The sequence below is a fragment of the Eumetopias jubatus genome, unplaced genomic scaffold, assembly GCF_037043125.1.
Source record: "Eumetopias jubatus isolate StellerSeaLion01/CBP00866 unplaced genomic scaffold, mEumJub1_p1.0 scaffold_9, whole genome shotgun sequence".
Taxonomy (NCBI): Eukaryota; Metazoa; Chordata; class Mammalia; order Carnivora; family Otariidae; genus Eumetopias; species Eumetopias jubatus.
Window position 1 is genome coordinate 23178486 of NW_028274815.1, and position 17731 is coordinate 23196216.

The 17731-nt window shown below is 40.5% G+C and overlaps 1 protein-coding gene across 1 annotated transcript in view; it reads left to right on the top strand.

The window, feature by feature from the left end:
* The window catches only part of BABAM2 (BRISC and BRCA1 A complex member 2), a 393748-nt gene that overhangs the window by 312295 nt on the left and 63722 nt on the right, over positions 1–17731 (top strand). The window contains exon 10 of the mRNA XM_028099423.1: positions 1751–1833. Coding sequence (XP_027955224.1) covers positions 1751–1833 — 83 coding nt within the window. The remainder of the gene's footprint in view (positions 1–1750; positions 1834–17731) is intronic.

The window sequence follows — 17731 nt, forward strand, 5'->3', positions numbered from 1 at the left end:
ATTTTCAATAAGGAAATGAATAAATTAGGACCAAAAAAGTGGGAATAGGAAGGAGCAGGTGAAATAAAGAATAAGGTTGGCCGTTCCCGGGGAGATAATTTTATAAAGTGTAGCATAATAATGGGCAAAATTTCTGACTCCTCAAAAACAATTTTAAGAAGTTTTCTCGTTATCCCTAGTGGAAATTTCTATGCCTCCAAAATAGAACTGTCAATATCTAAAGTGTGACTGTCTCTCACATGAGTCTTTTATACTTATGATTTTTTTCAGCTTTATTTATGAACATTTTGAGAAAGTACTTAGGATACAAACAGTGGTTAATAAATGATACCATTGGTCTTCTGATTTTTGAGGAAGATTATCTTTAATATGTATAAGTAAAAATGAAGGGGCTGGCAGAGTAACCTCCCAGGTAGGGTGTGTGTCCCCCCTCACTCTGCTGGCACACAAGAAAAATAGGAAAACTGCATTTACATCTTTTTAAAAATCTCATTCTTGGGGCGTCTGGGTGGCTCAGTCGTTAAGCATCTGCCTTCCGCTCAGGTCGTGATCCCGGGGTCCTGGGATTGAGCTCTGCGTCCTTAGGCTGCCTGCTCAGCAGGGAGCCTGCTTCTCCCTCTGCCCCTCTCCCCAGCTCATGCTCGCACTCTCTCTCTCTCAAATAAATAAATAGATCTTTAAAAAAAAAAACTCATTCTTTTTAAATATACATTTTGTATATGTTTTATTATGCATACAGTACAGTAATATAGTAGTACCTGTGTACAACTACTAAATCAAATACAATTGCTATTATATTACTATACTGTGTGCGTAATGAAAAGGATTCTGTGCTTGTTTTTACTTATAGCATGCAGGATCTGAAAAGTTTAGAGAGCAGTGTTGTAACATAATTGAGTTGATTACAAATTCATGAAAAGAAATACAAACTGATGAATAAAATTATTAACCTAAGTCAGAAGATCTGAATGAGATACTAACAGTCTTTGAGCAAATCACTCAGCCTTTAGTGTCTCAGTTCCTTTACCTTTACAGTGAGTTCCCCCTTCCTACTTAAACTGGGAGGCCATCAGGATTGACAGTCTGATTGGCCTGACTCAGCCAGGAAGACAGCATACGCCTCCTGGTGTGAATGACAGAGACAGTGATGTCTGTCCTCAGTGTGTGGTTAGTATTGTCATGTTATGGTGACGTGTCCCGGGCATCAGCTCTTGTGGAAAATGGGGGGGCGAGCCTATCGGAAGTCTACCCAGGCACTTCAGTGGTCCCGGGCCGTGACCCGTGTCCTGTGTGTCTCCCGTCCGAACCAGCACCCACCCAGCTAATATGGCTTCTTCATCTTGAGCCTGGTGGGGAGGACGGGCCACAAGTGAAAGGATTCCAAGTGCTTTGGAAGAAAATAATATAGATTCCTAAACTGAGTAACGTTGTCATTGCTCATTACTGCCTAGTGGCTATGTGAAAGTGAGACTTAATCATCACCCAGAAAGTAGTGCCATTGCTGACCTGATGGCTTCACTTGTCCTGAAGTCATAATAGTACATAGCAAAACTGTAACTTCAACGTAGATGCTGTCATTCCAAACCCCATGTCCTTCCTATGGTAACACTCCCTTAACCCTAAATGCATCTCAGATTCAATCACCGTGATTTTATGAATATATTCTTTACTTGGTTCCATCTCTCTTATGCCTTATTTTGATGAGGGTTTTTTCTGTGTGTGTGTGTGTGTGTGTGTGTTTATCATCTAGAGGCGTCGTGGAATATGATGCAGAAGGCTTTACAAAACTCACTCTACTGCTGATGTGGAGAGATTTCTGTTTTCTTGTGCACAGTGAGTATACTTTTGCTGTGAGCATGTCAGCATATATTTGCAAAGTATGAAATCAGATGTAATAATGACTATGAAAACCTTTACTGTCCTGATGTGGTTCCTTTTACTTTAGTATATTTACCCACATGGTCTTAAAGAGAAAATACCTCCAGACCAGTGGTTCTAAACCAGGTATAATTTGCCCCTCGGCAGATGTTTGGCCGTGTGTAAGGACATTTTTGATTGTCAGGATTGAGCAGGGCGGAAGTGGGGATTGTGGCTTCTGGCATTTAGTGGGTAGAGGGCAGGGATGTTGCAAGACAGTCCCCCAACAACAGCGAAATTATCGGGTACAAGATGTCAATAGTGCCGAGTTGAAGAAACCCTGCCCTGTGCCCCGAGTTCCAGATTCCTGTTTCAAAGTGTCTTCCCAGCGTGAGGTTCCAAAACTGTCAGGATTATTCAAAACATATTTGCTTCGGTCATGTGGTTATCATCCTTATTAAGGGATAAGACTACAGCTTTGATAATAATATAATAAATATTTAAAAGGTGAGACAAGTTGGAATGTATTCCCAGCATCACTTTTCAGTTTTATTCCACAGATAGCCATCTTTGAAATGCTTGTTGTGTTACATTAATCGGTGAGTCAATAAACTTTGGTCCAGCTTTCTCTCTCTCTTTTTTAAATTAATTTATTTATTTTAGAGAGAGAGTGGGGTGGCGCAGAGAGAGAGAGAGTCCCAGGCAGACTCTGCACTGAGCGTGGAGCTCCATGCGAGGCTCGATCTCAGGACCCTGAGTTGAAACCAAGAGTTGGCCACTTAACCGACTGTGCCACCCAGGCATCCCTGGTCCAGCTTTCTCTTAATAGATAATTTGAAGTCTCTTCTGTTTATTTCTTTGTTATGTAAGAACCATTGACCCATGGTGCCAGGTTCCTGTTGCAGGTCAACCAAGACCTTTATTCTTTAGTAATTTGACATGGGCAATGCCCCGTCTTCAAGCCAAAGACACAGAAGTTCCAGCTCTCCCAAGTCAAGTTACAGAAAAGCGGTGGGCTGGGGTTGACTTCACTTAGTGGATAGAACTACCCTTGACCTTTAATAAACTATTCCAGGAAGAGGAGCTTTGGCCCTATTTAGCCACAAAGGCATTGGTTTGGGGGTTTTTGTTTCCCCAGCAGACTGACGTTCTTGGTTGTGATTTGCTTAGACTAAAAAATGGTTCTGAAATTCATCTGTCTTACCCCATTTCACACCAACAGACAGTAAGGGAGGAAAGCCTCTAATACCATGGTACAATCTGCACAGAGAGAACTGAGAGTTGGCTATGTTTTTAAGGTGTTTCCCAATGATAAACACCTTGCCATGCAGTGCTTCCTATTGAGCTTCTACTCTATAGCGAGTCATACTTTGGGACCATCTCTTCAGATGCATCTGAAGCATGCAAGCATATTGCTGTGTATTAATTATGTGCACAGATAAAAAGAAAATTGGAGAGGTAAGATTTTAATTTGGGTGTTCTTCCAACTAGTTGCACGACATTGTTCAAATCACTAGGACAAGCTTCCCTCCACTTGAGTTTCCTCATGTGTACCCTGGGGATCTGGTTGTTAAGTCCTGTGGAGACGTTCAAATGTGGAGCTTAACCCATTACACAGGGCCAAGTGGAAGAGGGAGGCTCACAGTCAAGGCCTCCTGGCAATTTCCTCTCTGTCTGCCATCTTATGTGGCTATACTGGTACTTCCAGCCACCGCTTTTGATTGTCACCTCATGTGTTGCTGTTTTGTTTTTTCATTCTGGGCCTTAATTCCTTTGTGAGATCTCATTTCCTACTTGCCATATTCACTTTGTGCACCATCTTGATCCCAGTGATTCTGCCTCTAGCCTGGTAACCCGTCCCCATATCCTGATCGCATCCTTGGTTTGTCTCTCACAACCCCGGACAGTTGCCTGGGTGGTCCGGTTGGTGTGACTCGCCTAGCCCAGCTCAGCAAGAGGGGCCTGTGCCTTGCCTCGAATGGTGGTGGCAACAGTCAGAAGCCTCCCGGAGTGGCTCTGAGAGGACACAGAAGGAGGGACACACAGAAAGACAACTGCAAACGTTAAATTAGAGGAATGCTCAACCAAAGTGGCATGAAATCTCAGCTCTTTAAATGAAATTTACTTTGGTTGTCTAGCCGTGATTCTGTTTTCAAAAATCTTAATGTCAGATCATATCAGATAGAAGAGAAAAAAGATATTCTTAACATTGCTCATTCTCACCTGTGCTTTCCACATGCAACTCAAGAGTCACTCTTCTGGTGGTGGCAAGTAAGAATGACACCCAGGGATAAAGGAGTACTCACCTGCGGCTCCTGCCCTCCCTTAGCAGGCCATTTGGTGTTACAGCACTTCTCGTTTCTGTGGAAGATCTGTTCCCCAAAGGATGTTTCCCCTGGTACCATGTGTCCAGTATTTCTTACAGCTCCTTCTCCGCCTTCTGTCTTAGCTTTTCCAAGCCAGACATGTAACATGCAGTCCCAAAGTCATATTTTCATTTAGTTTTGGTTACCTTCTCCAGAAATGTAGAACCCACAGGCACTCTTTAGAACAACTACAAGGACTTCGGGATTTGTTTAACTTACTTTTTCCAGAGTGTTTCCTCAGGCTGTTATTCCCCTCCTTGTGTCTTAGCGTCACTGTCTGCACTCATGGTTCTTGGGCGGATATGACCTTGTCTGTGAATCAGGGGACTTGATGCTGTTTCCCACTCCATCATTAACACACAGCCTGTCTTTAAATAAATTATCCCCACCCTATTGCTGCTTCTATCTAAAATGTAGGACTTGCTGCATCAGAGTGAAGCTTGGTTGGATAACGTGTCTTATTCCATCTTGCAGTGAAGCATCTGACACTTACCTTTGGAAGTGTCTGCTTGCTTGGTTACAACACCCAAGGGACCACTTGTTCCCGTTTTTTCTTTCCATGAGGATGGGGGAATAAATATGGGATGGCAGAGACTTAACATTGCAGTGAAGTATTCTGAGTTCTCAAGAACATGAAGAAGGAAGGAAGTGCCTAGAGATGGAGCCAGGCTTCTGGGGCTGGTTCCACTGCTCGATGGAGAGTGGACACCTGGCTGGACACCAGATAACATCCCTGCTCTCCTTCCTTTCTCCCCCTCTCCCAGGCCCGGGAAGAGGACGGTCATTAGGGCAGGTGCTGGTAATAATTCTGAGCATTTTGGATGCTAGCGGAAAGAGGCACTCGTCTCTTGAGGCAGATGGCTCTGACCTCACACTTTGCTATAGTGTGCGGAAGCAAGAATGCCCTCGGGGAAAACATTGTGCATATTCTGGGATCTCTCACAACACACTGCAACCTCCGAACATTCTGACGGTTTCAGGAGTGGGGATGTGGCCATGATCATGGCCGTGGAGTTTTTTCATCCACTTATTCCTTCTTTCCTTCCTTCCTTCATCCATGATCCACATCCTGTGAGACTTGAAACCATGCAGGGATCAGGGAGTGCTGCCATCCGGAAACTGTTTTCAGGAAGGTTTCCTGGCCATCATCTAAGAATTGTTTGTAGTGGCTATGGAGGTAATTCCATATTTGCCAAGCTCTGGAGGGGATGTTATCTTTAAGCCAGCACCTTTTCTGAATGCTGGGTGACAAGAGAACCAGTCAGCCAAGCACAATAACACAGAACAAAAGCAGTCACTGGGAGAAACATCGGCTCTTCTTCATGGCCCCAGAGAGGCAGCAGTGGCCTCTGGCAGCAGGATTGCTGCTTTGAAGTGGAGGGTATTGAGATCTGTGACTCCCAAGGCAAGTGAGAGAGCGCGTGTGATTGTATGACAAGCTGTCTTTTCCCATCACCCATAAATCCTTGGTAAGTGACCCTTTGAGTCATCCAGCCTGGACCAGAGGCCATGTCTCCCTGGCAAAATGCCTGTTATTCTAAATCTGACCATTTGGGCTGTTCCATTTAATGTCTTGTCCTCTCTACCCCTAACCCAATCACTTTAACCCAATTCAACTGAGTTCTGGGTTTATTGAGAACCTATATGTGCTCAGTACTGTGGAAGTTCCCAGGGGATATGAGTAAATAACTCAGGCTTGACCTTAAGACACTTAGAGTCTGGCATAAGAATTGGCAAACTACACCCTGCAGGCCAAATCCCACCCTCAGCCCGTTTTCAGATGGCCCTCAAGCTAAAAGTAGTTTCTGTGTTTTTAAAAGGTTGTTGGGAGTGGGGGGAGGAAGAATAGGCAACAGAGATGGTAAAACCTAAAATACTGACTCTTTGACCCTATACAAAAAACGTTTGCAGCCCGGGGTCTAGTTGGTGAGAACAGAGATCAGATAACGGTGAATTACAGTGGTATGCATTTTTTAAAACAAAGAGTTTGTGAGCTTGCCTACTATATGCCAGGCACAAAGAGACATAGGGCAGAGAGAACTTCATGTGTTTTATATATAAGAGAGAGATGTAGAAAAGGAGAGAGACCCTCGCTAGTGGAGTCTAATGAGAGAGACAGACAATAAAGAAGTAAACGATCAGATACATAAATTTCAAATGCTGACAAATACCATAACGGAACAAAGCAGGGGGCTACAGAGACTGAGGGGAGGTGTTGTTGGGCCAGTCAGGGAAGACCAGTTCCTGAGCAGAGGGGAGTAGACTCATCTCCTTGCCACAAAAACGTCTTGTAGACTATTTAGCAGCAACAAGCAAGATGGCTACTAGGTAATTCAATAAAACCAAAATTGTGAGGTTTTTCAAAACTTGCTGAGTTTTTGGATGCAAATCACATTTTTATATAAATAAATAGATTTGAAGAACAAATCAGAATCATTTAAGTGATTAAAATCAGGAACCACAATGTTATATGTTAGAATTTGTTTCAAAGGAAATCTATAAAAAGTGTAATATTATTTTAAAATTCATATGATTACCTCAGATGAGGCATATATAAAGATTTGTGGCTTAATTTTATCATTTCTAGTAGGAATAATAGCTATCAAAGCAGCAGGAACTAAAATTGATTGTGAATAAAAAGTGAAACTAATCAGTTCTCTTTATTGTTCAAAGAGATAAAAGAATATGGAAAAAGATAAAAGAAAATCTACTTTCTAAAATGCCTTTTTGCTTTGATTATGAGAACTATTGGTCCTTCAGATACTTTAAGCATTTTGGTTAATTTTTATCCTGGACTTCCTTGAAAGTGGTTAGCTCTGCTAGGTGAAGCGGTTGTCTTTTGATTCCATACACAAGCACACCCTGCTCACGGTTTACAACCCGAATAGCTCTAGAACTTTAGCGACCACTGTCACTGTTTTGATTCAAATTGAAACTCCTGTTTCATCTTTAGAGTCTACTTTTAGAAAGTCTTTTTCTGCAGTTTCTGATACTGGTGTGAGAATTTAATTTCATTAGTATTCTTGGGAATATTCTTTTCATTCTAATACCTTGAATTTATGTGACACCTTTTAAATGACCTTCAAGGACTTCTTGTAAGGAAGGAGGTTGTAAATCAGATGCATGATACCATGTGGTGATTTCTTGCCCTGTACCCTCTCATATATATTGTGTGATTCCGTTCAGTTCTAATTATTGGATCAAAGTAATTGCTAAAGTGAGCTTATCTGATCAAAGAAAGGGCATTAAAATGCAGTGATTTTGACTTAAAAATGTATGCAGTTGCTTCAAAATTAACACATTATAACCCAAGAAGGCATTTAACTCAATGAAAGAAAGGAAGCTGTTTACAAAGAGTAACTTTTATAGTATTGATCCAGTTCAGTATAACCTTTTATTAGAATTAATTTTAAAGTTTTATTGACATTGGTGAAACAGGGGCATTATTTTGGTGCAAAACTTCTGCTGTTGTTGAAGATAATAAAGTAATAGTAGTTAACAGGTGTTGAGTATATACCCTGCTCTAGACACGGCTCTCAGTATTTTGCATATACAGTATTGTGTTGTTCAATCCTCATAATATTCTTCTGAGGATAATTACTAGTATTACTGCATTTTACAAATCATACAAGTGTGACATAGAACTGTGACAGAGCTGGGATTTAAAATCCAGGACCTGATTCCAGAGCCCACGTGCTAAACTGCATTACTCTACTGTTTCAGATAATTGGTTGGCAGTATCCCCAAGTATGTGATGAATTTGAAAGCCTTTGGAGCTTCCTAGAGAACCCGGAAGCTCTAGGAACAGAAGTGTTCACCCAGGCACTGGGAGATATGTGTAGACCGTCTCATTTCTCGGGCCCATGAGTGGACATCTCACCAAAGAGGCAGTACTGATCTGAAGGCAGTGAGGCATGAAGCTGGCGCTCCTCATTAGTGATGACAGGCTGTCCAGCTGTAAACCCCTGCCCAGCAGCACAAATATACCGGCTTGAGTAGGGTTTCACTCTGTGGCTATAAAAAGACCAAACTCTAATGGATTAACCAAAGCATTAACCACCTTTGACGATCAAAAACTAGATTTAACCTCTTTAGACATAGTGAATGTGGCCAGTTATAATGGCTCATTACACAAAGTCCTGCAAATGCAGAACCTACAAAGTTGGAGGCAAATAGGCAATGTCACTGTGAGAGTTGCCCAGGTTCTAAGACAGGAAGAAGTGGCAAGAACTTTGGCAAGCTGCGTGCTCCTTTACATGATTTTGATTTTTTGTTTCCTAAAACAGAATATAATCCAAACATTCCTGTGGCCTGGATTTATCCTGATGGCCTGTGAATCTCTTTTTAAAAAACACTTTTTAACAGTATGGAGGTTCCTCAAAAAGTTAAAAATAGAACTACCCTATGACCCAGCAGTTGCACTGCTGGGTATTTATCCAAAGGATACAAACATAGTGATTCGAAGGGGCACATGCACCCCAGTGTTTATAGCAGCAATGTCCACAATAGCCAAACTATGGAAAGAGCCCAAATGTCCATCAACAGATGAATGGATAAAGAAGATGCAGTATAGGGGTGCCTGGGTGGCTTAGTCGTTTAAGCATGTGCCTTCGGCTCAGGTCATGGTCCCAGGGCCAGGGATCGAGCCCCATATAAGGCTCCTTGCTCAGTGGGGAGTCTGCTTCTCCCTCTCCCTCTACCGCTGCTCCCCCTGCTTGTGCTGTCTCTCTCTCTCTCTCTCTCTCTCTCTCACATTCTCTCTGTGTCAAATAAATAAAATCTTAAAAAAAAAAGATGCAGTATATCTATACAATGGACTAAAACTCAGGCATCAAAAAGAATGAAATCTTGCCATTTACAACAACATGGATGGAACTAGGGGGTATTATGCTAAGCGAACTAAGTCAGAGAAAGACAAATACCATATGATTTCACTCCTATGTGGAATTTAAGAAACAAAACAGATGAACATAGGGGAAGGGAAGGCAAAATAAGATTTAAGAAAAACAACAGAGGGAGGCAAACCTTAAGAGACTCTTAACTATAGCGAACAGACTGGGGTAGCTGGAGGGGAGGTGGGTGGGGGGTGGGGTAACTGGCTGATGGGCATTAAGGAGGGCACTTGAAGTAATGAGCACTGGGTGTTATGTGCAAACGATGAATCACTGAACTCTATCCCTGAAACTTAATAATATACTATATGTTAATTAAATTGAATTTAAATAATTTTTAAAAAATTTTTAAGCAGAAAAACGGAAAAAAACACTTTTTATTATAAAAATGTCAAACAAACACAAAAGTAGAGGAAAATATAATAACCCCCCCCATGCCCATCTCCCATTTTGCAGCTTTGTCTGCCTTGTTTCATCAATCCCCTCCTCCTTTTTTTTTTTTTTTAAGATTTTATTTATTCATGAGAGACAGAGAGAGAGAGAGGCAGAGGGAGAAGCAGGCTCCCAAGGAGCAGGGAGCCCGATGCGGGACTCGATCCCAGGATGCTGGGATCATGACCTGAGCTGAAGGCAGACGCTTAATCATCTGATCCACCCAGGCGCCCAATCCCTTCCTTCTTTTTAAATTAATTTTTTAAATCTTCTGGAATATTTTGAAGCAAATGTGAAATACCATTTCACCTATAAATACTCAATGTGTATCTCTAATAGATAAGGATTTTTTAAAAAGATGTATCTGAAACAGTGCTATTAGAATATTAAAATTAATATTATTAAATATTAAAATTATGATATTATTTAATATCATCTAATAACCAGTCTGTGTTCATCTTTCCCCATTTGTCTCAAACATGTTTTTTTTTTTTTTACATGGTTTGTTCATTGTGTTTTACACTGGTTTATTCAAATCAGAATCCAAATAAGTCAGGACCCATGAATCTTGAGAATCTTTCCTTAGAAAAGAAGAGATGTGGACCCAAATAATGGATGTCACCACCCAATTTCTTTCCCCATAATTTAGTTAAGAAAATATGGAGTGAAATTATTAAAAGCATCACTTCACTCATGGGCCTATAGAAGACAAGGTCTGACATTTGTTTATCACTTTCATTTCAAAGTGCTTTTAATTACCTCATTTAGAATATGAGTCATGAGTCTCTGTATCAGTTCTGAATAGAATTCTTAGCACTAGAATGAATGGTTAGGGATTATCTAGCCCAAGGACTTCTAATGTTCTTGTGCCAAAGACCCCTTTGGGAAACCTGTGGATCCATTCTTTGAACAGTGTTAGAAAATGCATAAAATAAAATATATAGCCGTACAAAGGAAGCCAATTCTGTTAAAATACTATAATCAAATCGTTAAAAATGATTTAATCATATGATTAAAAAATATGATAAGAGATATGGGCTTCTTTGCTGACACCTTGAATAACAATAGCCACTGGCAAATCTAATAACCCTTGTAATTTTGAAATAGTGATGAGCATAAAGAATATTTTAAGATATGAGCAGCACCTGCAATGTGATACAGAAGTATCTGTAATTTCTTTTTTTTTTTTAAGTTTTATTTCTTTATTTGTCAGAGAGCACAAGCAGGGGGAGCTGCAGGCAGAAGGAGAAGCAGGCTCCCCACTGAGCAGGGAGCCCAATGCGGGACTCGCTCCCAGGATCCTGGGATCATGACCTGAGCTGAGGGCAGATGCTCAACTGACTGAACCACCCAGGCGTCCCTGTAATTTCTTTTGATAACAAAGTCAAGGTACTGCTAATACTGCTGTAGACTATTTCCTATGTTCATAATTGGAGGAAATGCTAAATTTTAGTTAAATGTAGTGAATGTAAAGATACGCAATTTTCCTCTGCAAGTTCCCAGATGCCCAAATTTGATCCAAGGACGCTTGCGGCATGAGGGGTGTATGGATCTCAGATTGAGAATCTCAGAAAACTCCCTGTATTAGAGGTAGGATGTGGCTGAGTACCTAACCCCAAGCCCTGCGTAATGTTCGGGGAGAATAGGACTAGAAGCCGAGTTCCTGCAATCCAATTAAGCATTTTTCCTATGTTTGAATGGCCGAATTCTGAGATTCCCAGGCAAGGTAAAGGTAAATACTTTTGCAGCAATATGTTGTCAGTATTGTATTGCTGGTATCTTAACACTAGCCTGAATAGCTGAGTAATGTCCAACATAAGGAAAATAACGGAAAATAATGCTCAGGTTTAAGGTTTAATGACCTTCCTTTTGCATATTATATGCTCCCTAATTGCACAAGTTCAACTTTCCTATGTCCATGGGGCATTTTTTTCCCTTACCTTTTTTGAGGTATAACTTACTATAACTTATAGTAAAACTCACCCATTTTAAGTGAATACTTTAATAAATGTTGGCAACCACATATGGCCACAGAACTAGCACCAGTCAGGACATGGGACATTTTCATCACCCTACAAAGTTTCTCGTGTGTCTTTGCAGCTGATCCCCTCTCTTGACCTTCAGCCCCAGGTAGTCACTGACCATTTCCTGTTACTACACTTTATAATGTTATAGAGTGTATAGAATTTCATAAAAATGGAATCAAACAGTATATAGTCTTTTGTATTTGACTGCTGTCACTCAGCATAGTGTTGTTGAGATCCATCCATGTTTTGTGTGTTGGTATTTCATTCCTGTTTATTGCTGAGTAGTATTCCCTTTTTCCCTTCCACTAGTTATCCATTTACCAAGTTGATGGACATTTTATTTATTTCTAGTTTCTGGCTATCAAGAATAATGCTCCTATGAACATAATTTAAGCATAAGTCTTTGTGTGGACATAATGTTTTGTTTCTCTTGGGTAAAAGCCTATGAGTGAGAATACTGGATTGTAGAGTAAATATGTGTTTAACTCAGTAGTATACCGCTATATTATTTTCCAAAGGGCTGTAACCTGCTACGTTCTCACTAACAGTGTATGAGAGTCCCAGTTCTTCCATATCCTCTCCCAACACTTGCTATTATCAGTCCCTTTAATTTTAGCCATTGTAAGGTATGTAATAGTAACTCATTGTGGTTTTAAAGTACAATTCCCTAGTGTGGTCTTAAAGTACAATGACTAGTGATGTTGAACACCTTTTCATGTTCTTTTTGCCAAGTAAATTGTTTTGTGAAATGTCTGTTCAAGTCTTTCTCCTATTTTAATTGGATCGTTGTCTATTTCTGAGTCCTGAATTCTTTATGCATATTAAAGCCCTTTGTCAGTTGTATGTTCTACACATTTTTTCCCCAGTCTGTGGCATGCCTTTTCATTTCCTTAACTGTTCCTTTGAAAGAGCAAAAATTTTAATTTGATGTTCATTTTATCATGTTTTCATTTTATAGCTGTGCTTTTAAAAAATTTCATTTCCAGCATAGTTAACATAATGTGTTATATTAGTTGCAATATAGTGTACAATATAGTGATTCAATAATTCTATACATTACTCGGTGCTCATCATGAAAAGTGCACTCTTAATCCCCATCACCTGGTTCACCCATTCCCATCTCCCACCTCCCGTCTGGTAACCATCAGTTCTCTATAGTTAAGAGTCTGTTTTTTGGTTTGTCTCTTTTTTCCTTTGTTTGTTTGTTTTGTTTCCTTAATTCTACATGTGAATGAAATCATATGGTATTTGTCTTTCTCTAACTGACTTATTTCACTTAGCGTTATACCCTCTAGCTCCACCCATGTCATTGCAAATGGCAAGATTTCATTCTTTTTTATGGCTGAGTAGTATTCCATTGTATCTATATATACCACATCTTATCCATTGTCTATCGATGGACACTTGGGCTTCTTCCATAATTTGCCTATTGTAAATAATGCTGCAGTAAACATAGGGGTGCATATATCTTTTCCAATTAGTGTTTTCATTTTCTTTGGGTAAATACCCGGTAGTGGAATTACTGGGTCATATGGTAGTTCTGTTTTTAATTTTCTTAGGAAACACCATACTGTTTTCCACAGTGGCTGCACCAGTTTGCATTCTTACAGGCTGTGCTTTCAGTGTCCTGCTTAAGATACTCTTGCCTCATCTAGTTCAAAAAGAATTTCTACATTGTTTTCTTCTGCAAAGTTCGTAGTTTTAGCTCTTTCAATTTCCATTCCAAGTTCATTTTTGTGTATGGTGTAAGGTAAGGGACATGGTTTATATATTTTTTCTATACTATATCCATTTGTTTCTGCACCATTTGTTGACAGGACTATCCTTTCCCCTTTGAATTACCTTGACACCTTTGTCAAAAATCAGTTGAACATGTAAGTGGAGATCTGTTTCTGTAACCCTGTATTCTATTCCATTGATTTACATGCCTATGCTTTCACTTTATAGTAAGTCTTGAAATCAGAGAGTATAAGTCCTTTAATCTTATATGTCTTTCTCTAGAATTGTTTAGGCTGTTTAGATCCTTTGCCTTTCCATATACATTTTAGAATTAGCTTGTCAGTTTTTTCATTAAAAGTTTGATTGGGATTGCGTTGACTCTATAGCTTACTATATGGGGGGATTTCCCATCTTAGAAATATTGAGTCCTCCAATTCATGAACATGTTATATGTTTCCATTTCTTTAGATCTTTTTTAGTTTCCCAGAGCAATGTTTAGTAGTTTTCAGTATACAGGTCTTGTACATCTCTTGTTAAAATTCCTGAGTATATTTTAAGCTATTGTGAATGGAGTTCTTTTTAAAATTTTTCATCTTCTGATTGTTTATTATTAATATTAAAAATACAATTGATTTTTGTATATTAACCTCTAGTGGATTCCTTAGAATTTTTATGTACATGATCATGTTATCTGCAAATAAAGGCAGTTTTACTTCTTCCTTTCCAACATGTATTTCCTTCCTTCTCCCTTCCTTCCTTCCTTCCCGCTGTCCTTCCTTCTCTCCTTCCTTCCTCCTTCCCTCCCTCCCTCCCTACTTTCCTTCCTTCCTTCCTTCCTTCCTTCCTTCCTTCCTTCCTTCCTTCCTTCCTACTTTCCAGTGGCCTCCAGACCTGACCTCTGCAATAGTTTAGCTGTTTGTTGATTTAGTCCATCGTGCACCATGTATTGAGCACCTGCTGTGGTTCAGGCACTGTCAAGACTCTAGGGAGACCAGGATGAAAGCCACCGGCTCTGAAATGGCTCCATCTCGTAAGAACATATAAAAACAACAGTGAAACATTTCAAATGCAAAGCTAGGCATCCACCAGATGTTTTGAGAATACAGAGAAGGGGCACCCAACCTAATAGCACAGGAGGGCTGTAAGAGCATTTCAGGCAGAGAGGCTAGCATAAACAAAGGCACTGAGGGGAGAAACAAGAGTGAGGAACTGTAAGTCACTTAGGATTTCTCAAATGTGTATTGGATCCTGGGGAGTTGTGAGAGATTGAGCTAGAGGCAGGCAGAGCCCAGAATTCAGAGAGCATTAGATACCAGGCCGATCAGTATGGACTGTATCCTGAGGGCAGCAAGGAGTTATTGAAGTTTGCTCAGCAGAGAAGTGGTATATATTTGCTTTTTCAAATAAGGGACTATTTTGGTATTATGTAGAAGGTGATTTAGGCAAAAGATGATTAGACCTGATTGAGAACAGTCATAACAGGGATGGAGGGGAAGGAACACTGTATTTACACGTTTCTGTTTGGGAAGGTGAAGAAAGTTCTGGAGGTGGACGGTGGTGATGGTTGCACAGCAGAGTGGATGTACTCCATGCCGCTAAACTGCACACTCAAAAATGGTTAAAATAGGAATTTTTGTGTTAATGTATATTTTACCACAGTAAAAAAGTGGAAACATAAAAAGACACAATTCATTAGTGGGCAGGCGTCTTACTGGCCAACTTTCTTCAGTCTCAGTCAACATGGTGTGTTTCTCTAATTCATTGTCAATCAGAGGTTACTGGTGATAAGAAGTGACTTCTAATGATAGGCAATAATAATAATAATGCCATTGTGATATGTAAATAATATTATTTGCTGAGTGCTCACTCTGTGCAAAGTCCTGTGTTAAGTACTTTACATTCGTAATTCCATATAATTCTCTCAACAGCCCTATAAGATGGCTCCTTATCTCCATTTTACAGTAGAGGAAACTAGAGCACCTAGAAATAAAGTGACTTGCCAGACGTCCCATAGCTAGTAGTTGAAGGAAACAGCATTAGAACTAAGACCTTTTCATTCCAGAACTCTTATTCTTAACAGTTCACTGGAGCTTCCTAGCCCACGTGCTGGGGCACACCACTGGGTTGGGAAGAGGCTACCGATGGGCTGCTGATCACTTTAGTTCTTGTGGGAGCTGGATCCCATGTCGGCAACCCCCACTGGCCTCACACACTTTTCCCAGGGTGCCATAAAATCACACCATTGTTCTGATGAAGCCGTGATTTGAAAGAAGCTGGGGAGCATGGTATAACACGATGTTGTCTTTTCTGAAACAATGAGAAGACCCTAGATATGTATACAATGAGGGGAATTCCAGTCCCAGTCTACGTGGTGGGTAAAGATCCTAATTCCTAGTTCCTTTCTGCAAACTAGGTCCCACAGGGTTGTCCAGTGTTACTTCTGAGGTGCCCAGCTGTGAATCTGTGTCTTTGTACTCTGAGTCTTTTGAGCTCTCCAGAGTGTTGAAAAGGTGGATTAGGATTCCCTGTCTCCAGGGAAACCACAGTGCCTGCCAGTGATCAGCAAATTTTGCATACAGGTGAGCCTTGTGAAGATAATTGCAAAAAGGAATCCATGAGTGTCCTTGAGGCCAGGGAATTAACATGCACATTTTAAACAACCTCTGCAGTCTCTGACCTAGACCATTGTTCCCACTCGGTTTGTTTCCCAGTACAGAGACAAATTTAGTTCCTTGCATTTTCCCAGTTAGTCTTTCAGGTTAGACACAGAGTCTTATTCAGCTTTATAGTCCTGAACATTTATTGGACTGGGGTTTGCCTTTTTATGTACTCCCAGGTGATGGGTGCATTTAACTACATGAACATTTAAGCATATTCTTTGTGCCAGGCACCATACTGAATACTAAAGATCTAGGACCAAATGAGACATGTTCCTTTTCTAAGGAAACTCACAGTCTAGGGGCACCTGGGTGGCTCAGTTGTTAAGTGTCTCCCTTCGGCTCAGGTCATGATCCCAGGGTCCTGGGATCAAGCCCCGCATCGGGCTCCCTGCTCGGCGGGAAGCCTGCTTCTCTCCCACTCCCCCTGCTTGTGTTCCCTCTCTCACTGTGTCTCTCTCTGTCAAATAAATAAAATCTTAAAAAAAAAAAAAAACAAGAAACTCACAATCTAATGTACTCAAATTCCGTGAGGCTTTTCCCAATGAAGATTGTCTTAGAAAGAAAGAAAGAAAGAAAGAGAAAGAAGGAAGGAAGGAAGAAAGAAAAAGAAAGAGAGAGAGAAAGAAAAAGAAAGAAAGAAAAAGAAAGAAAGAAAGAAAGAAGAAAAAGGAAAGAAAGAAAGAAAAGAAGAATCTCTTTGGCTTTGTTAAAATTTCTTATTTTTCATTTGGCTGTAGTTTGGAAACCTCATATGTATTGTAAACTGTCTCCTGTGTCAGACAAATTAAAAAGAATTTGCAAAGTTTATTCTTAAGCTCTTGTTTGATTGAGACCTCAGAAATGAACTGTGGTCTGAATAAAGCATCTCCAAATGGTGCATAGCGTTTGTTTTATGTCGGAAGAATGAAGTGGGCCAAAACCTTCAGTTCAGACTGTCCCACCACAGTCAATGAGAAGGTAGAACCTATTTGATGGGACAGCGCTTGAACACTGTATTTACAAGAAGATGAAAACATGCTCAGTTGGCCTCTAACCAAGAGGACAGAATATTTCAAAAGACCCATTATTCTGGGAGATGAACAGCCCAAGTTTGCAGACTCAGTGGACTCCACAGAGAGTAAACAAAAAGAGACTGTCTGCTCTAATGTTCAAAGACGGTTTACTCCAACATTGTTTCCATTATTCCAGAGATCATGGGGGCTGTAGAAAACCAACACAATCAGAAAGAATGGCTTCTTAATTTCAGCTTTCCAAATTTGATTCTTTTAACAACTAGAAAGTCCTTTGAAACAGCCCAGATTTCACTTTGGTACCTACCCTGAGAATGTTCGTTTTTTTTTTAAGCCCCTTATGAACCAAGGAGGTACTGGTGAGTGGCTATGGTGTTGAGTGGGAGTAAAGACCTCAGTGTCTATTTCTGGTCCCATTTTGTCCTGTCAGGTGAGTTAGATCAGGTCAGTCTCCCCACATAAGGTAATAATATAATTAAATCAGTTGTTGTCCTTCAGGTGAGCTAAGGGGCAGAAGATTGAAAAGCAGGGTAGCTACTGTAGTGATTCACCTCACACGACTCCTGGGTATTTCCAGTTTTGGAGAACAGGAAGGAGGAAGGACTTGGCCAAAATTTTTAGGCATGTGCAGGCTTGTTTTTGCGTACGCACGCACACATAACACACACCCCCCCACACACATACCCACACACACCTCAGTGATGACACTCAGCTAACTTAACACTCCTGGAACTAAGGCTTTGAGAAAAACAAAAAGTAATTGTCCCT